The following is a 26552-nucleotide window of genomic DNA, read 5'->3' as shown; positions in this document are numbered from 1 at the left end:
CTAATTTGTCCATTGCAGGGGCTTGTGTTCGACCTCATGGTCACAGGTTCAAATCCCGGCGGGTCCACTCAGCCTTTCATCCATCTGAGGTCGATAAAATAAGTACCATTGAGTTGGGTAACAATGAACATCTGTTATTCAGCGCCAAGAGACCTCTAGATGAACGTGCGCTTTACAAATACACGTTATGTTATAATTCACTACTGTGCTGTGACGTTGAGACCAAACCTAAAAAGTGCTTGGCGTTATGGGTGGTCCCATCACAGTAGGTATGGTAGATACAAGAACTTGTATCCAAATGTAATTGAATACATTTGAACATTGTAAAGAAAGCTCCACCCGAAGATGGGAGTTGAGAGCACTTCTAACAGTAATACCTTGAACAGATTGAGACTGGAGATTTTATAACACAAAATAACTGGACTGCTTATATACTCATAGCCTACTCTATCAAATAGAAAAGTTCTCATTTTTTTCTGTTCTCACCATTCTTCTCTTCTAACATTGATCTATTTTTCCCAACATCTGATGCCCTCAAGCACATAGATTGATGCTCATTCCTAATAGTATATGCAAGATAATACGACAAACATCTTCATGAGCACTGTCAGGGTCCAAACGGTTCCAGATACAGAAATATCCTTCTTTAAGACCTAACAAGCCACTCTGTAGATAAGCAGTTATGTCTTCATTGTGAATGAAGCTCTAGATCAATTCTATATTTGTGTGTGTATGTATTTATATGATTTCACTAGACATCTGCCCGAAGGAATAGTACCAAGAAAAGAAAAGTAGATCATCTTGCTCCAGATTAAAAATTAAATGTGTAACCAGAATCGTCCCTTATATTTGCAGGTGATTTAGAAGGTTCGCAAGGAACATTGCAACGTTGTTTAGAACTGGATTCAACATCTGCTGATGCACATCTTCTAATGGCCCAGATCTACCTGTCTCAAGCCAACTTCTCTGAGTGTTCACTCTCTTTGGAAACAGGAGTTAGCCACAATTTTAAGGTAGGCGCTGCGGTGTGTCTTAGAAATCTAAACTTTTAAGTGTACTAAAGGAAAAGACACAACATAGATTGTCAGTCTTAAAATAACTATGATTTATAAATGGTTAATTTTTCTGGTATTTAGTGCCCGTGTAGGTATTGCTCTGCAGGCAGAGGGACAAATGGGTTATATGCATGGTATCATTCCCCCATTCAAATAAGGGGATGCCACATTGTTGCAATGTAGGTGCAATATGTGCACCTGCACAATGGGTGTCACAGGATTGGCAGCACAAGTGTTTGTGTCCCCTTCTGTAATACAGAAGTAATGCCTGGGTGCAATGAATGAGTAAAGGCAACATTACATCCCCAGGGCACTTTAGCTGCAAGGCTCCTTATTGCTTGATATTTGGGGAATGGCACTAGGAACTATGGAAGCGTGTTCCTGAAAGCCCAGTTTAGCTTACGTTATTTGAAAAAAAAAGGATTTTTTGTAAAAAGTAAAAAATTCAATCATTTTATGCTTATGAATCGCTGGCCACATAACAAAGTTCTTTACCTTGGGATTTGTGGGCATATTCACAACAGGTAGACGCTTACACAAGATTTCTGAATATTCTTGTACTTGTTCTATAGACTAGAATGCAACTTATTTATTTATGCGTTTTCCACTTAAACAACCTAAACCGAGAACATGCCAGAATGACATCAATTGCTGTTTCCTTTTTCACCAAATACCCAAAAAAATAGGAGAAAATGGTTCATTTTGCTGAAAACACTAAACTTGAAAACAGTGTATTTAGGCAAAAAGGGAAATCAGGAAAATGTGCCTCAATGCTAAGCATACAGACATTAGGAATTAAAACCTGTTTTTAAAATCTTGGAAGAGTGCACCATACCATCATGTCCAGCATTTAGACAGTTATTTTCCCCTCTCTGTGGGGAAGATCCTGGACACAAGCCTGCTTTATTTAAAGATGCTTTGGCAGTTAACAGCAATTGTTTTGTGGAAGCGTTTGGGTTTAATCGATGTTTAAGGTGGTTTTCTTTCTCTTTACACTTTTTTTCTGAAGAAAGTTTATATTTTCCCTGATTTTCCTGGTGATGCTTGACCTCTCTGTGGCTTTGGGCACTATGCTGGTGCCTTCTGAGAAATGTTCAGACACCTAAGGGTCAAAGTCAAGGCTCCTGTTGACGTTGAAGTGATGTCATTATTGGCAGTCCTCATCATCCGGAATGTTTCCTATTTGTCAAAAATTGGATCGCCTTCAGATCATAAGACCTGGAAGGGAATCAACCCATCTGCTTCATCTCCTCGTGATTTTGAAGAGGTAGCAGTCTTTCTCTGTAGGATTATATCTTTTTTATTATTAATATAGAAAGGAGCAAGTGAATCACACAGCAAGGTACATATAACCCCGTATAGGCTAACAGCAATAGTCAGGTGCATAGAAATAAACTGTCCTCTGAGTGTGAACTAGGATATCTCTGGGTAACGGGAAAATACACAGCATGTCGCCAGAACCCAGAATGGGCCAGGTCTCTTTCTCTTTAGATGATGCTCAGACTCATCCTCCTGCAAGGGATCACTAGAAGATTCTTCTCATTCATCTTTGGAAGTCCTATTTCATCCTTACACTGAATAATGTATCCTCCAGTCTTCCCAGGAAAGTATGTGCTCTCTGAGTGAAAAGCTCTGAGTCCAGTGATGCGTCTCCATCTAGGTGTTACTGCAAGAGGCATAGAGCAGTGAAGAGTTCTGGCACAAGTAGATATTATGCTTTTCCCCATCTGAATCTCCCACTCCAAGAAAAGAAAAGTTGGCACAGGTCATCGCCTGAGGATTCAGACTTGGATGGATCATCTTCTGATTGATGGTATCCCTCACCTTTACCCTGGAGTGGTGCAGAGACAGAATATCGACCTAAAAATATCGACTTGCACAAATAGCGTGGCAAAAATAATTGTGGGTCAAGAATATCGACTCTGGTAAGTAATATCGATGTAAAAAAATATCTGTTTAACATCGTTTTCAAAAATATAGATGTTAAAGATATTGATTTTTTTATTAATTTTGTGTATTTTTGTATATATTTTATACGTGATGCATGTATTTTTTTGTATAATAATTGTTTGTATTTTTATTATATGTGTTAAAAATGTAGTAGTCATTAGAAAAAGAAGTTTGAATTTTGCATTTTTAGTTCCACAGCGGTTTGTGGTTTTATAGGGGAATAGGGTGGGAAGTAATTTAAATATATAAAATGTATTGATTATTTTTAGTAGTTATTTTTTTCTATTTGAATTTTGCGGTTTTAGTACCGTTACAGGTTGTGGGTTTATAGGGGAATAGGGTGGGAAGTAATTTAATTATAGTAAATTTATATAATATTTTTATTAATTGTTGAATTGAGATGTTAGTGTTAACTATGTAAATAATTTTTTTATTAGTTATGCAATAATTACTTGTTAATTGTAATTAATTATTTGGCAATTATTTGTTGTGTAATTATTTTAGGTGTGTTGTGGAATTTATAGGTGAAAATGGTGGGAAGGATGGGAAGTAATTTATTTTTAACTGGTGAATTAATAATTAGTTGATTATTTTAAATTAAATAATTAGTAATTCATTATGGTAATTGGGTAATTAATTTTAGGTGTGTATTGGGGTGTTTACAGGTGTAAATGGTGGGAAGGTTGGGAAGTAATTTATTTTTAATTGATGAATTAATAATTTGTTAATTATTTTAAATTAGTAATTAATGATTGTAATTGGGTAATTAATTTTACGTGTGTAGTGCATATTATAGTGTTAAAGAATGCATATTCAATGAATCTGTCATAATAATTTTTATTAATTTTTAAAATTATTAATTGTGTAAATTATAGGGTAGGAAATAAAGAAAATACATTTTTTTTTAATTATGTTTTTGTTTAATATTTACCTTTTAAATATTGTTTATAAAGGTATTTATTAATTTATTTCAAATAGTTGTACCTCTTGGTTATATGTAATTATTATATTTAATGTTTAATATATTTAATCTAATTTTTTTAAACATTCTTTATTTTTAAGATCCTTTTTTTTATTGTTTAAATGATATACATTTTTGGTTCTCTGCTATCCAGTACTTTCCTTACTGTTGCACTCACTGGAGTGGGAATAGTAAATGTTACCCCTCCGCTATCCAGCACTTTCCCTACTGTTGCACTCATTGGAATGGGAATAGTAATTTTTACCCCTCCGCTATCCAACACTTTCCGGACTGTTGCACTCACTGGAGTGGGAATAGTAAGTTTTACCCCTCTGCCATCCAGCACTCTCCCTACCGTTGCACTCACTGGAGTGGGAATAGTAAATGTTACCCCTCCGCTATCCAATACTTTCTCTACTGTTGCACTCACTGGAGTGACAAATGCAAAAAGAACAATAGATGGACAGAATGCACAACAAGGTCATATATTCCCCCCAGTGCAGTGATCTGGGCCTAAATCCATTGTTGTTTTGCTCACCATGCCATTCCAGTTTGGACCCAGCCATATGCATATCAGTCTTGACCCTGCGCCCAATGGGATCAGTCCAGCCCGAACTGCCTGGCCAGGCATCCTAGGACCGGTTTCGGGCTTTCAGCCCTCATAAGCCAGCCTTGTTTCCGGTCCAGGGAGGACCTGGCTTGGCAGTTCGGTCTGGACTGTTGCCATGAGGCACAGGGTCTAGACTGATTTGCATATGGCTGGGTCCAAACTGGGGTGGCGTAGTGGGCAAAAGAACGATGGATTTAACCCAGATCTCTTGACTGGGGGAGAATGTATGAATCATTGAGCATTCCGTCCATCATTTGTTGCAGTTGCACTCACTAGAGTGGGAACAGTAATTTTTGAAGTCTGTTACGTCTAGGATCTCTCCTTTCCATGATCTGGTTGCAAGAACAATTGGAACCATAGGACAAGCTTGTGGTTTTGTTTTGATTGTTTAAAAGATTATTGATTGTTAGAACTCTTGTGCTTTGATCCAAAGGTTACACCTTCTCACAGCTCTATTTGAGAGCTCAATGGACGTTCCATAAACTCTCAGAGAAAGCTGCAAGAAAGTTTAATCTACAGACCACAGCTACTTCAGAGGCTTACACCTGATCCAGAAATGGACCGGTTTTATTCCCCAGTTATGCCTCCGGGTTTCTTGGGCCGTCACCCCTGGGGAATGCACTTTTGATGTGTTGGTCCCAAGGATTCTGTACACTTTTCCACCAATCCCAGTTCTTTTCAAGGTGATCACCGAGGTAAGACTTAGCAATGTACCTGAAAACTGCATGAACATTCTGAGAGATGCAAAGCATCCTTTTATGAGTTCTTCATATGCATTCAAAAGGAACAGGTTCTGCTTATAGTGCAACATCAAGCATGCAGACCCGCAAACTTGCCAGGAAGAGAAAGTACCACCTTATCAGCTTTATTTGGCAAAATCTGGTTTGTAGAAATCTTCTATTAGAGTGCATTTGGCTACTGTCGCTGCTTACCTTTATTATTATTCTCAGGCTGTTTTCAGTATTCCACTGATTCAGGATTTCCTGTAGGGTCTTAGGACAGTGCTTTCTCCTGTTAAAAGACCTTCTCCTCCCTGGCCATTCAATGTGTGTTCCCTAAAGTGATCGAAACTCTGCGTGAGCCCATGCACAAGGCTGATTAACAGAACCTTTTGTGGAAGGTTGCTTTTTTAGTGGCTTTTACATCATTCACGTGGATGAGTGAACTTTAAGCTCTGTGCATAGGATGTTTGATAGAATATCGATTGCAAAATATTAGTGTGGACAGAAAATCACATTAAAGATATGGAGAACCGAAATATCAAGCAGGCGAGTGCTAATTGGTAAGTTCAGATTTACTATTCTTAACTCCACATCTACATACCTTGAAGATATGTATACCCTCAAGGTACGTAAATGTGGAGTTAAGTGAAGTAAAACTTTTCTTTCCCATAGAAACTTACCTTCACAATAATTTTGTACTGGATATTCTTGACACGATATTTTGTGCACACTATATTTTCTTGATATTTTGTCCAAGCACCCTGTGCACCCTGTGCACCGATGAACCATACACTGTGTTCTATCTTAACAAACTATCCTTACAAATTCACCCTTCTTTTGTCCAAAAAGAGATTTATGATTTTCACGTTATTCTGAAAATGTCCTTGCCTAATTTTTCCACCAAATACATCATCACTGGGATAGAGTTCTTTACATAGCCTCAACGTAAAGTGGGCATAAGTTATTATTTGGGCAAGCCTAAAGATATACGCACGGTCAAAAAGCTCCTTGTTAATTATAATGCAGTGAGCAGCAGGTCCTGCCTCCTCTGAACAGATTATAGCTTGGTGGATAGTTTCTTGCATTCTTACCTGTAACTCACAAGCTAATAGGCCCTTATGGTGGAAGTCTAGGGCGTATTTCTCAAAGGTATGGCTGTTACTGCATCTCTGATAATAAATGTTCCTATTCCTCCCATTTGTACGACTACCAATTATTGTCTGACTCCGGATGGATACTTTAGTGGGCCAGACTTCTCTTCGTACCTTATTTACCTATTTGTTAAATTCTGTGGCCCTGGTTGCAAGTTCTAGGTTGGGTTATTTTACCATTCTGTTTTATCTTTTATCAAGACCTGAAAGAATTCCATGGTGAAGAAAGAAATGTTATTTTCTTATAATCCCAGTTAACAGCCATAGCTGGTCTCTCTAAATTCATAAAAGCCCAACCCACTTTACTGCTTTTAGGGCCAAAGATTTTTAACTGGTTTCTATGCATACGTATATTCTTTTTGTTGCAAAAACGAACAACCCAACTGTCGCCCTGCTGGGCATAATGAGATAGTGCTGACTCCAAGATTCTTAAATGACCAGGGTTTATCTCCTAATGTGAAATACACTGTTTTGTAGAGTGGAGTTTTCAGCCAGATGTACATTGTGTCCTATACTTTGGATAAATAGTTACAAAGGGAAAACACTAGATGGTGCCTTTCTCGCATATTTTCTTGCTATATGTTTTAACTGAAAAACATTAAAAAGTAAAATTGACTTTAGCTCTGGGATCTTGCAGAAGCACGTTAGATATTCTACATTTTAAGAAATCGCAAATACTAATGCTGAAGAACTAGGATTACAACTACTTACCTTTTCCATCACACTGGGCAAAGATAGAAGAGTATGGATGGAGAAGCACTGTTTGAATTATTATTTGATGCCTGCAGTCAAATTATGGGTCCAGTATATTGATGATTGCTCCTACCTGCTATCTTCTGGAATATACTCTTTGATGCGTAATATTTGACTCGCACCTTGACCTGTAGGAAATTCCAATTCAAGGAATCTTCATGCATAACAGATTTGGGATTCGTAAAGAACAGAATGCAGAAAGCTATGGACGTTCACCAAGAAAATCCATGTAATGTTCACCCTTTCCATGTAGAGAAATGAAAGGTTCACTCACCTGCACATGACCTCTGCTCTTTGGAGGCTTGTTTAATACTTCAATCTTCTGATTGTAAAACCTGAAGTGGGTGCTATGAATTTACAGTCATTGCAACTCAACACAAGGGGCCTGATTACAACTTTGGCGGTGTGACGCCGGGTCCGCCCTGCACCGCCAAAGCTGTGCTGAAGCCGCCCGCCAGATTAGGAGTTTCCTCCTGTCTGGCGGGCTGTTTTTTAGCATTTGCACAGTGATGCCTCAGAAAATGGCCACCGCAATGGGAACGCCAAAAACCGTTCCTGCATGACATGGGCTGTAAAGTCCATGCCATCCAGGAACTGGTGTGCATGTACATAGGAGGACACATGTGCCCCCCTTGTGCACCCTTTTGTTTTTTCTCGGTCAGTATTCATAGAGTAGGTACCTCCGTGACACTGCCGGCGGAGAGGAAACTCGTATTATGCTTGGCGGTTCAGCGGCATATTGTGGCCTCTTGACTGCCGCAACACCGCCAGGTAATGGTGGTTCCCTGGCAGCTGTGGCAGGAAAATGGCTGTCCGACCGCATAAATCGGAATGTGGCGGTTGGGAGACCACTGCGCTCCCACGAGTCCGTCTCGTAATAGGCTCCTAAATGTTTTAGCTAGTGTCCATCATCCCACTAGGTACATACTCATGTTTAGAAAAGCCTTGAAAACCAGCTCACTGTGCATCTACTTGTGTAATATACATAAATGCATTTCATTTTCCAGGTTCGAGACTATCCACTGTATCATCTCATCAAGGCTCGGGCACTGAAAATGACAGGAGATCTGCCAGAAGCTATTAAAACACTCAAAATTATCATGAATCTTCCTGAAATGAGAAAGGGAGAAAGTAAGAAGGGAAAAGGGAGTAGCATAAGCATCAGTGAACGTGTGTCCATTTATCTGGAACTTGCAGAGGTTCTTCGCCTAAATGGTGAGCAGGTAAGGAACATTGCATGAACTAGATTTTAATGATGGAAATTGTGGATTCTGTGGTCATTATTTTGCTTCTCACTTTTAAAGGTTTACATGTGTATCTGCTTAACAACTTGCTAGGGTAAATTATAATTTATTCCTTAAATTGCACTTTTGAATATAGAAAAATTGCTAGATGTCTTTACTCCTTCGTAAATACTCTGATAAGTGGTTAATGTGGGATTGGTGGCCCCGGAGGTTGCAGTGACTACCCACACACTTGATAGCTTGTAGATATTCACAAACATTGTTTAGTTTCCCATTCTGGATATGCAAGCAATAACTATGTAGCGTAAACTATTTTTCCTGCTTGAGAGGAAACTAAAGAAAAAATACATTGATTTGTTAATATTTCGACACCATTTACTAGTGAATTTTTGCACTTTGTGTTGCAGCCTTTAGTACTGTACATCTTTTGTAGTTTTCCAGGTGCACTCGTGCAATTCTTTGTCAAATCCCATGACATTCTGATACCAGTTTAAAGTGCACAATTAAAGAGAGTAGATTTCTGACTTTTAATGCATGGATATAATGTTTTGAACTGTTTGTGAGGCAATGAAAGAGTGAGTGTAAAAAGAAACTTTAACTGCAGACTTAAACAGCTTTTAGTTGCTGATCTTCTGCCAATGGAAGACCTCAGTTTGAAGTATGGTTTGAAAAGATCTCTGCTTTCAGACAGTTTGCTCATTGTAAGTGAATCTGTTCTTTTTTTCTGTTTCATGGGTATAGCAGTGGATATTAATTTTTACGTTCATGAAGTGCTTTATTTGAGGCTTTCCCCACAGGATCATGATGACCTTAAAGTGATATTTGACTGCAAAAATATGTTCATATAAAATGGTATGAGATATAGAGGAGGATGATCTAACCTTTGCAGTTGCTGGCCTGGTGCACCTCTCACGGGATTTTACCACAGGACCGACTAACTGCTGTGGGAGTGTTCCTCCAGTAGGAGGATATTGGTTTGATATGCAATTAGAATCCTAAAGATCATCTCAAATATTTGGCTTCTTAGACTATGGGCCTACAATCAATCAGTGAGTGGCATTTATGAGGAATCTTTTATAATCACATTTAACGGTTGTAATAAAATTTCTATTACTTTGTAATATTTCAGCATGAAGCTACGAAGGTTATGCAAGATGCGATACATCAATTCCATGGGACACCAGAAGAAATTCGCATCACTATTGCAAACGCGGATTTGGCACTAAGTAAAGGAGAAGTGGAGCCCGCCTTGGGAATGTTGAGAAATATCACTTCAAGCCAGCCATATTTCATCGATGTTAAAGAAAAAATGGCACAGATTTACCTTGGAACGCGAAAGGATAAGAAGCTCTACATTGCCTGCTATCGGTAACATATCTCTTGTATTTGTTTACTACAATGCCTCTTATTGTTGACCTCTTCCTCTTATTTTCAGCTTTGTGCACAGCGGCGAGAACGCATACACCAGAATGCTATTTACACATATTGCATCTAAAGTGAAATTCTCTACCAATCGAAACCAGATAGACGTAAGCTGTAACCCAACCCTTTTCACTCATGTAGACCATCGGAGGTTTAAAACAATGCATACTCCATGATACCTGGTGTAAGGAAATGCCTCTTTTTGTATGACCACCCCCACAGTTTTGGACTGATGCTGCTGTTTTTTTTCGACGCGGAGATTGCACTGAGGTCTGCTAACCAGACCTCAGTGCCAGTGTTCTAACCCCTTACCCATTGCATGTTAAATTGGCTACCCCCAATTGGGGTAGGCTGACTTATAAGTCCCTAGTATATGGTACCAAGGGCACCAGGAAATTCAAAATTGTGGGAAATTGTGCACTCAATTATATTATTCCAATAATCTTAATATTGAGTTTCAATACCTTCGTGATATGCCTGCCTAGCATATGACTGATACAAATAGGGTGGCCAAGTCCCGGAGGTAACTTGGACACTAGCATGCACTGCTGTGTTTGCTATACTTAAAGATAACCTGTGTAAACCAATTTTTTCATATTTTAACAAGGAAATTTTTACTTTTCTTTTAAACATTCCAAAACATAATAGTTCTAAATATCAAACATTTATACTACAACATAAATGTTGTTTTACATGCATTAATACAATCAATTGATGCTGTATACAACTTCAGTAGAACAGCACCCAATGCATTGCGGGACCAACTGTCCCTTCATCAGGGGAAAACCTGTTGGGTGAAAAGAAAACTCATCAGATGATGTGCAAATTAATATGAAGAAACATCATTCTATTTTGTGCAACTTCAGTTTAGAAGGAGCGTGTCACCTCATAGTGTAGAAAACCAGTTGACTTTTATTAAGTTGCATTGACACCCGAGTGCTACCCCTTTTATGACGCGCTGCTTGAATAAACACTTGCATCCGTGAAAGAAGAAAGAACGGATATGCGGAACAGCCTTCCAATCTACCTGTAAACATATAAACTTAACATTATATCTAGTGATGTTTTCACTTGTTGGTTAAAAAAAACACCTATTCGTGAAATATACCTGACTACCTCAAGACAAACTTGTGAGGCGCGGAGTCAGCTGTTATGTTCACCGCGTAATGGTAAACCTCTAGGATGCTGAACAGACCGCTTGTCATCTCGGTTGTGGTACCAAAGACGAACATTGAAACAATTGAGATTGTGTTGATGCTGCAATAACATTCCAGTCATCTATCATTATACTCCTAAATACAACAATCAAATTTCACTCTCTGAAACGACTATGCTGTCGCTTACCTCATGGTAATCCGTCATCCTTTCTGTTAATAATATTAGTACCTTCAATAGTCACCACTTCTGAATGCTGTTAGGATAAAATAACCACCATTACTCCAAGAGCATAACGAACTCAAACCTCGTCCGTAATCACAATGCTCATTCAAAACAAATTACCTTCTCGTCCTTAATCACTGTGATCCGAGTCTCCCGCTTACTGGCTAAACGCGTCTTCCGACTCACGGCCGTCATGATTTAACACTATCATTGAATCTCGCGAGAGTACTCCACAATCACGAGCGCCATTCCTAAACAACAAACTAACATCATCCGTGTACCGTCTAATCACTGGAATCCGTTCAACCCCACCATCAAAACAGTGATGACCACCATAAAGTAGGACGATTTATAGGATTATACTCTCCTACCTATATACCCCTATTTAAGACCATTTGTTTTGGAAAATGAACCTGGTATTTTACGATCCTTAACCGCTAAACGGCCACCATCTTAAAATGGTGTAATGCTTAATGAAAGGTGCAGATAGCTGAAGAGAGGGTACTATTACCTAGAATACATTATATGTTGATTAGTATGTGGGTACTCCAAACGTGCTCAAAAGATGTGCCATTGCTCAGAAAACAGGTGATGTGAATAAATATATGGGTACTGAGCTTTAAACATGATGTAACTCTCACCATAGTCATTTACATAAATGTATTTTACGCATCTGAGATTACATGAAACTTCTTGCAACAATGTTTAAGTTACTCATATCACTGTCTGACATATTGGACTGTCCCTAATAGCTATTTACACATTAAGAATCTAATTGTGACTACAACAGAGCCCTTTTTCGAACCCCAGGAAACTCCCTTTAACTGGTTCAACCACGCTGTCCAGGTTTGGCATGCAGCTACTAAAAGCTTAGGTTGGGACAGGAAGATCACACTGGCAACTCCCTTGTGGGACGCTGAACAATTGGGCAACCTTCGTTCCTCAAAGGGATTTGACAAATGGTATCTCATTGGTATCTCCCGGATAGGTGACCTCTGGGTGAAAGGTGATATGATTGCATTCGATACTCTACAACAGCAATACGAACTCTCCGACTCAGTTTTTCCATTATCTGCAGATCCGTCATGCTCTTGTAACAGCCCTACAGACGGGCTCTTCCCCTCCTGAGTCTTCACCGTTAGCAGACAGATTACTTAATGGGTACCTCCCGCAGAAAGCAATTTCGGTAACTTATAAAAAATTGATTGATAATACCCACGATCCCCGTGAACGACTGCGTGATTGTTGGGTGGGGGGTGGCCTAGAGCTTGACGACGAGGAGTGGCGAGAGGTAGTGGCCTCCTCCCTGTGAGGTGGCGATTTCCGCTCAGCTACGCCTGGTCCATCTCACAATATTGCATAGAACGTATGTAACTGGGCCCCAGCTTGTTCATATAGGGAGGGGGGAGATTGCAGAAGGCGCTGTTTTCAGATGGGCACTTTCCTACACATTCTATGGGAGTGTGAACAGATCCAGGAGTATTGGCGGGGGTTGCACGAGGTCATGCGGAAAGTGTTACACAAAAACATACGCCCGGAGATGAAAAGATAATTGGGAGCCCACCGATTTGACCGGTGTGGAGAGGCTCTGGGCTACTCTGGGTGCAATGGTGGCCACACGTGATGATGTCCAAATGTGAGGGGCGGGGAGGCCTCCGACCTTGGATACCTGGAAAAAGAACTTAGATTGGTGTATGTTCAAGGAAAAAATGGTGTATGTGGAATGGGGAATTGGTCCTCTGTATGGTCTAAGTGGAATGTCTACCGGGGAGATATATGTGCGGATCCTGTGGTCCCCTTGGAGGATGAACCTCTGTCTCCTTGAAACCCATCTATGTACCCAATGAGTGTTCCAGCTGCCTATGATGTTGAAATGTATTCGCTGTCTGAATCGATCCCGTGTAAGTGTATATTGCTTGGCCGACTGTCAATGTTCACATTTCAATAAAAAGATATCTAAACATGTTTTGTTTAAAAAAAAAAAAGAATCCAATTGTGTCACATGAACTTTCATAGATGAAACCATGTTACTTATCAAAAATCTTGTGTCTGCGTGGGGAATGTAAGGGATGTTTTTAAATTTTCGGTCTGCTCGTGTCACTCCACTGAATCCTTGATTAAAGAAAGCAGGCCATTTCAAATCTGTCATTGAGCCCATAAGGTATTAAGGTATTCAAGCTTTTTATCCAGAATGCCTCATGCTGCAGGAGTTTTTTTTTTAATTATCTGTGTCTTGGCGAATAGGCACTTGTTCTATAATTTGGAACTTCAATTGCCCAATGGTATGGCTTCTGTTCCCAATGTACGGCAAGGTTGGAGTTTTATATTTTTATTTCTAATTTTACTTTTGTGCTCCGTCAAACCAATTTTAATTTTCCTCTCTGTTTTCTCGACGTATAATAATCCACAAGGATATTTTATTAAGTAAACAACATTTTGGGAATTGCTATCTGTCATTTGAGTTAATGTAATGCGTTCTCCAGTTCTTGGATGCAATAGTATTTCTTCAAGTATGGCATTGTTGCAGTGGATGCAGTTCCAACATTTTTTTGTTCCTGCCTTGACCGCTGGTGATCTTGTTCTTTTTTTTTTTTATTAGAAGATAAAACATCTTTTAGATTCCGTGCTCTTGTATATGCAAATAGTGGCTTATCATGAAACAAACCATTGAAGACTGATTCTGATTCCAGTAATTCCCAACGCTTGCAGATACTCTTTTGAATCCATCTGGAAGCTGTAGAGTACTTTGACACAAAGGCTACCCTATTGGACGTCATTTTGGGTTTCTTCTGTAGAAGATCTTCTCTACGGGCAACTAAGGCCTGGTCAAGGTGTTTGTCCAGTAATTCTTCTGAATATCCTCTGGCCATGTAATTCATTTTTTGTGTTTCCAGGGTCTCCTTGCATGTGTTAATTTCAGATGATATTCTACGAGTTCTAAGAAATTGGATACTGGTAAGTTTTTAATAAGTGATTGTGGATGAAAACTTCCGAACTACAATAAATTATTCTTCTCCGTGGGCTTTTTAAACAGCCGTGTGCCGACTTGATTGGATTTAAGTTTGATCCACACGTCTAAAAACGCTAGTTCACTTTTCTGAATTGTGTATGTAAATTATATCCTGGGATCCTTTGAATTTAATATCCCAATATTTTCAATCCGTGTATCTTCTGAATTTTTCCAGATCAAAAATATGTCATCACTGAATCTCTGGAGGAATTCTAGTCCCTCTTGCCACATTGGATTTGTCAGAATATGATCATGCTCAAATTTAGCCATAAACGTGTTCACTTAAGCCGGTGCACCGGGAAACCCCATTGATGTTCCGTTTAGTTGTAAAAAATATTCTTTGTTCCATTCAAGGTAACTGTGCAGTAAACAAAATTCAAGTAGTTCTATCACAATGCTTTTGGAGGTGTAAAAATGTTGCCTTAGTAGAGCCCATGCTACTGCCTCGAGGCGCTTGAGTGTGGTATCGAGTTATAAAGAGATACCACATCTATTGGGCATGAAAGCCAATCTTCGGATACCGGATCAGCAATGGATGCAAGTCTCCGTTGGAAGTCTGTTGTCAACTTTGTACTATTGGTTGAAGCTGGGCATCTATGTATCATCCTGGACCTTCAAATAAGGACTCACAACCCGAAACGATTGGCCTGAATGGTGGCTCCACAAGGCTTTTATGTACCTTAGGCAGCATGTACAGTTTTGGGCGTCTCTGGAACCGATTAGTGAGATATTGCTTAATAGTGGTGTCAATCCAATTCATGCTTGCCACGTATTTCGTCAAGTACAGCGGCGATATCTGATGTAGGATCCGTCTCAAGAAGAGTGTAAATGCATCTATCATTCACATGTTCATACACTTTCTGCTCATAAAAGCTCCTATCCATCATGATCAGCCCACCTCCTTTGTCTGCTTTTTGAAAAATTACTGTGGAGTTATTGGCCAATCTGGATAATGTGCTGTATTCTGCTCTACTAAGATTTTATTTTCCTCAATTTAGTGTAGTTGATTTTCTTAGTCTTTTTGGACTAATGTTTCAAACGTGCCTTACGATTTTTCTTTGGTAAAGTCTACAGGCACTATATTCGTAAAATAGTTCCGTAATCTGAGTACCCTCATGAAGTTGAAAAATGCCACTTCATTTTCTAGTTCTGTGCTGTTGTAAGTGGGCACAAATGATGTCCCCTTATTGAGGATGGTTTCTTCTGCACCAAGGGCACCAGGACATGTAAGACAGAGTGTCCCTCCAGGGCTGCAGCACTGGTTGCGCCAACCTGTGTATGACCAAGTGCCAAATGGCTCCCAGCCTGCCACTGCAGCCTGGAAGAGCATTTTCAAACTGCCAATTCGACCATATAAACCAATGTCAAAGCCCCCTCTTCCCCTAACAATACATGTAAGTCTCCCCTAAGGAAGGCCAATGGAGCCCTACATCAGGAAGCTATATATCATGAAGTAGGACATATGCTTTTAATCTGTCCTGACAGCACCTCTTCCAAATAGTCGTTTTTGCTGTGGAAAAGTTAGTAGCCCCATTGGCTAACTCAGAGTTACTGGAAGCCCCCCTCAGCCTGGCTAACTTATGAATGGGACTACTGAAATGGGTGCTTCAAGGTATCAAATTATTCGTGGCATTGAGCCCAACTTGATGCCCAAGTCATCTTTGATGTCACTTGTAAGGAAAAACAGTTTTTAGACAGATGCCACTTTGTAGCCCAGGTTGTCCAGTGGCCTAACACAGTTGCTGGCCACCAGGCAGCTTTCTGTCCTCCTGGGGAGTAGTGCGAACAACTCCTAGGGTTAGGAACAATGGCAGCCTGTGTTACCTTCCCCTCTCAGGAAGCCACTCGGGGTATTGGCGTTTGCTCCTTTGTACAGGTAGATAGGCTGGCAGCGGTAACAGAGAGGGGAGACAAGTTCTCAAACCAGTTTCCAGTGGAAGTGTAGCCCCCAGGTAACCACACATTTAGGGTGGGCTACCAATCTCCTAACATCCAAGGAAGGGTTCAGATGTCTTGGGAGTGGGCAGAATAGTGCACCCTGGGATTGATAGATACCGCATATAGCCAAAGTAGTCAAAAGCGGAAGGGATCCTGGTAGCATATTGGCTAGTGACCGCGTCATCCTCCGGGGCACTTTCTGTGCATAAATATGGCACCCTAAACCTCAGATCACTACGTAACTGGAGACCTGACAAAGAGAGGCTGCACCATCTGCTGGGCTGCACCTGCTGTACCTTTGGCTAGTGAAGAGGACAGTGTCTGCTGGCTTGTGTAAAAGTCACTCACAAGCCCAAGGCCAAAGAAGTGACTAGGAGTGTCAGCCGGTCTGACTCCCTGAAATCCGCACCAAGGCTATCAAAGCTGAAGTAGCCTAGCTTGGCAAGTCAGTAGATACTTTTGGTGAATCTTCACTGACCTCCGCTGGGTGCCCCAAGAGACCGATCCTCACCTGCCAAAAGTTGTACCCAAGTATGCCAGACCTAGGAGTGTTGTATGAGTCCAGATTCGTCGCCCAAGAGGGACAGTAGCCTCCACCAGAGCATACTGCTGGACCCTCTGTGACCGGAGACCATTAGCTCAGGAGCAGCTGGACTTCTACTGGTTCAAAGAGGACCTGTAGGGACCCCATCTTCTTTGGTCAAAATTGTCCCACCTGACCCTTGGACTGAGGAGTAACCACAAGGACACCCCCTGTCGACTTCATAGCACCCAGAGCATCCTTGAGCATCCTCCATCTCCTGCGTCCCCAGCTTCAGGACTAATCCATTGCAGTCTATGGTGGTTGTGGTGTAAAGTCCAGAACTGGGCTGGAGAACCCTTTGGTGGCATTTAACTGTCCAAATACTCCTTAATGGCCCCCCCCCCCGACCATCTCCCTGTCAGATTTGGTTGCCCTAGTCAGACCGGAGTGGCCAAACACAACTCTTTCCAAGCTTTACTGGTATGAATGCTTGTTTGCAGTTGACTAAAAGAACTGAGATTTATGTTTTCTTCAAAAAATCTATATCTTCGTGTTAGACCAGGCCTCTTTGGTGTGGTTTCCACTGACCTTTTGCTTTCTGACATCTTGTTTTGCTTACTTCATTTTTGCTGGCTTTAGGATTCCGGGTACTTCACCACTGCGGACCAGCGCTAAAGTGCAGGCACTTTTTCCCTAAAACATGTTAACATTGTCATATCCACTGTTGGCATATATAATTTACTTATATCCCTAGTAAAGCGCACTACTTGTACCCCGGGCCTGTAAATTAAATGCTAGTAGTAGTAGGCCTGCAGCACTGATTGTACGACCCACTTAAGTAGCCCTGTATACATGTCTCAGGCCTGCCATTGCAGAGCCTGGGTCTGCAGTTTAAACTGCCATGTCGACCTGGCACGTTAACCCTCTTGCCATGCCCAAACCTTCCTTTTTAATACATATAAGTTACCCCTTAGGTAGGCCCGGAACACCCCCAAGGGCAGGGTGCAGTGTATTTAAAAAGTTGGACATGAATGTTTAAGTTTTAAATATCCTGGTAGTGAAGAAAAATTACATTTGTTGTTTCCAACCGTAAGACCTCTCTCTCCTATAGGTTAACATTGGGATTACCTTATTACATCTTATAAGTGTCATTTCCATTTGGTACAAGATATATATTTCAGGTTTGGTTTCGTTGGACTCACAATTGTAAGTCTGAAAATGGCACTTTTAGAAAGTTTACATTTTCTTACTTTGACCTTTCTGTGCCTTTGCCTGTCTCTGAATATATCTCTTGGGTAAGTGACAGCTGGGCTTTGTGCAGTCCCTCTAGACAGTCACACACAAAGGAAACTGAGGTATGCATGATGGGCCATTCACATCCTGATGGGCCATTCACATCCTGATGGGCCATTAACATCCTGATGGGTCATCCTGGGCAGGATGGTAGGGAAGAGCTGCCTCTTGCACCTGAATAAGGCTGTGCCTGTTCCCACACAGAGCTGCATACCCCCTTTAGGTAGTCTGTAGCCAGGGCAGGCACCTAGTGCACTTAAAAAGCCCAACTGGTTAAAAGTACTGGACCCCCGACACCACCAACTCAGTACACTTCTGGACCTGAGGACACTGTCAAGAAGAAAGACTGCTGTGCTGCTAAAAGGACTGTCACTCTGCTGGACTCCTGCTTTGATGTGCTTTCCCTGCTGCCCTCCTTGCTTGGTGGTTAGAAGGACTGGACCTGAATCTCTACATCCCCAGAACCAAGTGACTCCAAGGGCTTGCTGGCTTGCCTCCTGTTCTGAAGTTTCAGGGACATCAAATACTTCCTTTAACCCTGCTACAGCCTCTGAACTCCGGCAACTGTGAGTCCTGCCCTGCTAAGTGGTGCCAATCCAGTACTGTGCCATTGGAGGTGGGTTTTCTGGTTGTTTCGGCAAGATCTGCAAACCGGCACATTCTCTTCTACGCCAATGTATTGCTGCTCCGAAGACATCAGAGCGCAGTCAGTGCGGCTTGACGACGATGCATTGCCTTCATTGCCAAGGGGTTGAACGCATCCCCAAACTGTGCAACTCGGAACCAACGCATCACCTACAATCCTTCGGATCAATGTTGACGCATCGCCTCTGATCGCTCCTTACAGCTGCTCCTCAAGGTTGACACTTGCTCCGTGAAGGTACTGTTTTCAGCACGGCCTGCATGGCTCCCATATCAGACCTGTGCTCCATCGTGTTTGTCTTTATTTTTCGCATTGGACCTGGTCCAGTGCGACAAGATGGCCCCGGTTGTTGCTTTATGACTGTAAGCACTATATATCAAGATATTATTTCAAAAATCATAATTTGGAATCTACTATTTGGATTTTTGTCGTTTTGGTCTTGCTTTGTTCATTAATTTAAGCTCTATTTTTCTAAACTCTTGTGGATTATTTTTGTGTGGTGTTGTCCCTGTTTTTTATATATTAAGTGTTGCACAAATGCTTTACACATTGCCTCTTAAGTGTAGCCTGACTGCTCTGTGCCAAGCTACCGGGGATGAGCACAGATTAATTTAGGATGTGTATCTGACTTACCCTGGCTAGGATTGTGGTTCTTGCTTGGACCGGGTGCATAACTCTTCCAACCAGAAACTCAATTCCTAACACTCCTGGACCCTCCGGTGGATTTTGCTCATCTTGAGCTCAAAAAATTCATAAAAATATTATCTATTTTTCTAAATTTGTTTATAATTTCTTCCATGCTGTGACTTTCTTATTTTGTTTTTTTGGTGCTTCTAAATGCTTTACACTAGTTGCTTTGTTTAAGCCTTGCTGCTGAAAGCCACAGCTAACCAGAGTTGAGCTAAAGCTTTACTAACAAGCCTGCCTGGACCCAAGAGCGTTTTTGTGAGTGTATTACAAGGTAAGGTTGCATAACCATACCATATAATACACACAGATTCTCACAGCTGGTTTGGCCCATGAGTCTATAATAAATGAAGGACTCAAGAATTGTAAAGTATATTGAGATGGAAGCCACAGGATGTAGTTGGAGACAACTGTGATACTGACACAGAGGATTGTGCAGAGGTCATCCGTGCAGGTTTAGATATTGATTCATTTTTTTTTTACTGTGGCATTTGTGAGTCATTTCACCACTCATCAACTAGTATATAATTTGATCAAATGACACAAATAGTTAATTATAAAGGAAATATTTCCAGGTTTCTGTCACTTTATGGTTGCTTCTATCTCTTTATAACGGCGATACACCTAAAATAGCATTGCTATAAAAATCAGCCTTGTAGCAGTTAAAAACATAAAATAATTAGCACCCAAGGGCACAAGTCTTGTGAAACAATCGTTTCTTTACGAACTTCCTTGTAACTTCATCCCATGTGATTGAAGAAACCAAACACAAAGGAATCCTGAATCCTAAAGTCATGAACTCAAGAGTCCATAATACAAAAAAGTACTTGAACTGAGATGCAATTTAAAGAATGATTAATGTATAAAAATATTCTATTATTGCATATTATTGGCATATTATTCATTATTTGAAAAAGAAAAGTTATCAGCGTTACTGTTGTCCTCAATCCTACCTTCCCGGGTTCTTGCTAGCCGTAGAATTTCCTGAATTCCTTACTCTCCTGACAGACACTTTAGGTGAAATCCTGTAATAGTGCCGGGGATATTCAGCCCCTGTGATGAAAGCTCCAACTATCCCGATTTACAAGTACGTCATTTTCCCCCTTGTTTTGGGAGCGGTAAACTCTACTTCGGGCTATTTTCAAAAGCTATAAGTCGATCTGACAGGCCCTACTGAAAAAATGTATACAGTTATTTATTTTTAAGTTCTATGTTTTCCAGTCATTTCTGGAAGTGAGTCAGAGGATGAAATGATGCCACAACTTTGAACGTGCGCCAGATATACTTAGTATGAAAATATTTAGCTCTTTAAGTAGGCCTACCATTACTGATTTAACCTTTTGAAATGAAATTCATTTTAGTTACTGGTCTTGGTTGCTTTTCATAATGAATCTGTAGAAGCAATGATGCTTTGTATTGAAACGTATTCTAACCTTCCATTTGCTTGTTTTTGCAGAGAGCTTTGCGAGCATTTGGCCGGCCCTCAGACCAGCCTTCTGTTGGGAGATGCATATATGAAAATTCAAGAGGTATGTATGTTTTTGATGGAGCTCTAAAAACTGATAACATCAATGCTATCCGATTAAGAGAGAAGCGAATAATGCTTGCTGAGATCGAAAAATGTCCGTTGCTGATAGGTCTTTCTTCTCTTTCTTTCTTAGCCAGAGAAAGCTTTGGAGGTGTATGACCAAGCCCATAGGAGGAATCCAACCGATGCAGCGCTGGCCAGCAGAATCGGGCAAGCCCTAGTCAAGACTCATCAGTACAAGAAGGTCTGGAACAGAAACTATTTCACAAATGATGATGGCAATATATGGGGTTGACATTCAGGGGCTTCATCCGCAGGTTGTTGAGATGTGTTCCAGGTGTTCACTGACTGATTGTTCTATAGCAGAAGTGTTATCTTTTATCATACATTTTTGGGACACGGCAGCCATATTTTTATTTTAGGATCACACGCAGTTATTATTGCTGTTATTCAGACACATTTGGATGAGTATAGAGCATTGTATTATGCAATGTCCAGCCACCTTACCTCTGAGGAACAATTGAAGCAATACATTTATACCATTTGAAAACAATAGACACCCATCAGCAGCTGTGTTATGTGTAAACTGTGAAGTGGGTGTGACTCACATGCTTCCCTCTGATGTTTATTAACCCTTTAAGCGCTAAGGGTATTCCCCCCTCTTGGTGGGACAGTTTCAATTTATGCCTTCATAACAGTTTTTTAGTTTTTTAAATGAAGGATTCCCAAGCTAAATACATGTATTTTTCCCCACACATGTTGTGATTTGTAAAGATTTAACCTGATCGAGGAAAAATGCCAAAAGACTGTTGTGCAAAAAGTATGTTTTTCCCCTAAAAACAAAATGAACAACTGAAGGACAGAATGCTGCACAATTTCAAACATTCACCCCAGTACTAAGATCTGGGCCAAAACCCATCGTCTTTTGCTCCTCATGCCATTCCAGTTCAGACCCAGCTATATGCAAATCAGTCTTGACCCTGTTTCCCATGGGAACAGTCCAGCCCGAACTGCCAGGCCAGGTCCACCCTGGACTGGAAATAAGCATCCTGGGACCGGTTTCAGGGCATCACTCCTCATCAGCCAGACTAGCTTGACTCCAGTGGGATGGAAAGCACGGGACCCACATCTGGGCATACCCGTCCTACTCTGGGTGGCAAATGCAAAAAGAGCAATTGATGGGCAGCATGCTGCACAAAATCAAACATTTACCCCAGTACAGAGATCTGGGCCTAATTCCATAATTTCTTTGCTCCATATGCCATTCCACCAAAGACCCAGCTATATGCAAATCAGTCTTGACCCTGTTCCCCATGGGAACAGTCCAGCCCGAGCTGCCAGGCCAGGTCCACCCTGGACTGGAAATAAGCATCCTGGGACCGGTTTCAGGGCATCACCCCTCATCAGCCAGATTAGCTTGACTCCAGTGGCATGGAGAGCACAGGACACACGTCTGGGCATACCCGTTCTACTCGGAGTGACAAATGCAAATAGAACAATTGATGGACAGAATGCTGCACCATGTCAAACATTCACCCCAGTACAGAGATTTGGACCTAAATCCATCTTTTTTTTTGCACCCTAAAATCTGCATCAATAAAAATGTTGCTGTGCTGAATGACGTTATCCCAGCTTTCTAATACTGTATAAGAGGGAAAACATTTATCCACTCATGTTGGATTCAACTTGGGGTAATTTTTTCTTTTAGATTGGGCAAGATTTTTCCAAACTTATCATTGAACTCAGAAAACATGGAATAAAAAGTGGAGGAAAAGAAAAATTAGCGACAGGGTCTTGTGGCTTTTTGTGTCTAGGGCTTTTAAGTTCCCAGACTGTTTTGGCTACAAAGATGTATAGTTTTTTAAGTTTGTCTAAAAGCAGGCAACACTCCGAGCCTGTAACGGAACCATAGATTGCAATAATTTTTCATTGTGTACCAACCATGCAACGCTTGATAAGGAAAAATAAAATCAATTGAAATTGATCATCAAGGAAAACTATAAATCTTTAGGTTTGTTGTAATTTGTGGATGCTCCATTCATGGCAAACATTGAATTTTATACTTTATGGGACTTTAGTGTCCGTCTTTCTTAGCCATTTGCTTTTTTATGCTCAGAAACCTTCAGCCATTTACATGAGACATCCCCTTGCATCAGAGTCTATAAACATAAGCTCAAACATCTAAAGCTTGATTATATTTTCCGTTTAAATTTTTTTTATATTATTTTCAAAAACAAAGCCTAACTAGATTCAGTTAGTCATACAGTCTCTGATGTTATTAGCGTATAAAACAGTATATCTTCATAGCATTTACATGCCCCTTTGCAGCATAGCCACGCAATATTTTCAGTTAAATGTTCTTGACCATGACCCTAACCTGAAACCACTATCTTCTTCTCTTTTATCCTCAATGAACAAAGACCTCCCTTACCAAGCTATCCCAATTCTAGTGCGCTGACATTGTATTTAAATATTTTAATACAGTGTATTCAAATCCAGTGCCGCATGTTGTTTTTCCCTAACCCCACTTGCCAGGCGTGAATGCATAGTTTTCCATCACGTTCTGATCATAAGTAACCTATATGCCACCATCGCTGCATGTTTTTCTGCACCTCAGAATTTATTATCTTGTATCCACTTGTGTATCACATTGTCGTTTTTTGACAAACCCTTTTTTCTCTGACCAACAACCTTAGGCCTTAAGATCTACTTCACGCTCCCTAATATGATGAAATACATCTAAATAAGTGCCGCTAATGCACCCCCAAGTTTTTCTAAAGTGCACAAATAGTTTTATGAATCGGTCTCAACATTTAGCGGTTAGGCACTATTTCAGGTGATTGAGCACAGGATGTTGACTCGAGTTGTATTTTAAGGTTTGTGTTACCAGTGGCTGCAGCTGTTTCTGAGTTGTTTGTAACGTATATGAAGCTACAGCATTTAGAAAACATTAAATTCCACTGAGTACCTTTATCTCAATACTCACACTGCTCACACATACCAAACCCCACCTAACTCACAAGACCATATACCAATGAAATTTAAAATAAAATGTGCCTTTAATTCTTTCTTTTAAACATAATAAAACATATTTTTGATATTTAAAATGTCTTGTACAAAAATAACATAATTAGAAATACAACACCTGTACATCATATAGGGGAAATTAAGATTTTCCCCAGCTTTGATGGTTAGAAAGTCTTTTTTTTTTTTTTTTTTTTAAATTAAAGACACGGAGGCTAATATTATTTAAATCTCCTTTAATTGCACCACTCACAGCAGCCCTTTAAAGAATACATTACTCTATCAAAATTCCAAACCCAACTAAAGGCCAGAATCCACATCCCTCTTCCTTTTTTTTAGTGAACTGCCAACATAACATAAAAACATCACTTATAAAATGTACTAGATTTCTTTCTCACAAAAGTCCAAATAACAACTCCTATTGTACGAAAATACTTTATCCATTTCTCAAGGTTTCCTTCCATCTTCCTTTACTGTTGTGCACAAGCTACGAGATAAAAAAAAACAACAAACATCAAAACTGGTTTGGGTACAAGGGAAGGATAGTATAAGTCTCCTTGTCTTTAATATCCAGATTTTCTGACAATCAAAACTGGGGAAAATATACATTTTATGGCAACACCGGAGGCTAACATTATTGCAATTTTATGGTTTAAATCTCTCTATTGATTTGTCATCAACAGAAAAAAAGGACAACAAGCAATGATATATCGACAAGTAAGGCCCTACTGTCAGGGCCGTGTACGCTGTAGGTTGTCCACAATCAACACCCCCTTCTCCATCCTTGGTGACTACAAAAGAAGGGAACAATTAAAGGAAGGAAAAGGGAGGGGGAAGATCTTAACGTAGCTTATGCCCTCAGTTGTCCCAATTCGTACTCTCTATGTGGAGGCTACGAGGGGCCACGGGCCTCAGCCAGTTTCAAGAGCTGCAGATATTTTGGACAAGTTCCCTAAATTCCGATGTCAGCAAGGTTAGTAATGGCCTTCATATTTCAGAGAAGGAAGCACTTTGGTTGGACAAGGAGAGCGAGATTTGTTCCATCCCTAGTGTATGCTGTAACCGGTACAGCCATCCTAAGTTTGTGGGTAGCAGCTCTTAGCCCAGTGGGATAGGATATTCTTTAAGGCCGCCCCCAGGGCCAGGCCAATCTCTCTGCCTTGCTTCAACCTAAGGAGGAAGTGAGAGGGTTGGGGAGTCCTAATACAATGCATGCTGGAAATCTGGAGTTCCATGTCAAAGTGTATCTATATCTGCGAGTACCGGCTCACAGTATTACTGTATTTTCGGGCAATCCCATAGAATGTGCAGCAACGTGGCGGTTTGCCCGCATTGGCACCAGCACTCTGGTGATTTGGATGGGTTATAGCTGTGTAATCGGTGGAGTATTTAGATGCTAACCATATTGTGGACCATGTGACATGCCCGGTAGTTAATGTCATCCCACTCTTTTAACGGTAGTTCCCTACCTATCTGTCTCCCATCGGAGCTGGCTCTTAAGCTTAGGAGTCTCTGTAGTCAGAGCCTATTAGTCGGTACAGTTCTGAGATCATGCGTTTGTCAGACATCTTGGCCAGGAGCCACCGCTCGACGGCAGTACGTTGCCGCTTGGCTCCCGTGCGAACAGAGCGGTGCATTACCCAATAGCGGATCTGCATGTAGTGATACTGGGAGCGCAAAGTTCATGCGTAAGGCCTCAATGGGAAGGGGGCCATCTGCATCAAATAGGTCCCAAAATAAACCCCAAACAAAGAAGCGAAGTGGCCCAAAAAAACATTAACAATGTGTCCTTAGTGCAAGAGTCACTGATCAGGGTGTAGATCTCCTTAGGGTATTAAGTAGAAAGTGGGTTAGTAGTGGCCCTATTCCCCGCTCCCCACCCAGCCCCCTACTGATGCAAAATAGGGAAAAAGCAATGAGAATGAGGTGATGTGTAGGTGTCTTGCAACATGTCGTTGTCCCAGCTGGATCTCCGGCAAGTGTAACAAGGACAGCTTGTCCCTCTCTAGCACTGATCTCTGGATCTGATTGAAGCCCAGCCAGGGAAGAGAGACTGCCACTGTGGACCGAGGGCTCCGCGCTCCCACGGCTGTGCCGCCCCCCCCCCCCCCCTCCCCCAGGAGCGCACAGGCAGGAGGTCCTTCATATCAAGGAGACGGCTTGCCTCGTCCAAGGAATGGATCTGGTGCAGTTTCCCCACCAGGCGAAAGACAATTCTAAAGGGATGCCCCATAAGTAGAGCACCCCCTTCTCCCGGAGGCACAAGGTGACGGGTTGGAAGGCCCTGCGCTTTTGCATATGGACTCCGCCAGATCTTGGTACAGAACCGGAGACTGACCTTGGAACTAGATGGGGTGCGCCTCTCTGGCATGTTGCAGAATTTGCTCCTTCAGTGAGAAATCGTGGATGCAGGTCAGGATATCCAGAGGAGAGTCTGCCGGAGCTCTCCTGGTACCTACCCTGTGGGCACAATCGATCTTGATCTCTGTGCTTGGAGGGGCCTATAGGATGTATCTAAACAGATCCGTTACAAACGCACTGATGTCCTTTCCATCCGCTCCGGACGCAACACCCTGGATATGTATGTTGTTGGGTCAGGACCTGTTCTCTAGATCCTCAGTGTGGACTTGCAGATCCAGGTGGAGAATTTCCTATTGG

At 41.2% G+C, this 26552-nt stretch overlaps 1 protein-coding gene across 2 annotated transcripts in view; it reads left to right on the top strand.

Annotated features, from left to right (window-relative positions):
* LOC146789708 (tetratricopeptide repeat protein 21B-like) overlaps window positions 1-26552 on the top strand; it is a 576531-nt gene that overhangs the window by 294578 nt on the left and 255401 nt on the right. For both annotated transcript variants that reach the window (XM_085632041.1, XM_085632042.1), the window contains exons 13-17: window positions 856-1013; window positions 8210-8425; window positions 9576-9814; window positions 20799-20871; window positions 21004-21114. In XM_085632041.1, the coding sequence (XP_085488167.1) occupies window positions 856-1013; window positions 8210-8425; window positions 9576-9814; window positions 20799-20871; window positions 21004-21114 (797 nt within the window). The remainder of the gene's footprint in view (window positions 1-855; window positions 1014-8209; window positions 8426-9575; window positions 9815-20798; window positions 20872-21003; window positions 21115-26552) is intronic.

The sequence above is a fragment of the Triturus cristatus genome, chromosome 10 (genome assembly GCF_964204655.1).
Source record: "Triturus cristatus chromosome 10, aTriCri1.1, whole genome shotgun sequence".
Lineage (NCBI taxonomy): Eukaryota > Metazoa > Chordata > Amphibia > Caudata > Salamandridae > Triturus > Triturus cristatus.
This window is presented reverse-complemented; position numbering and strand designations above follow the sequence as displayed.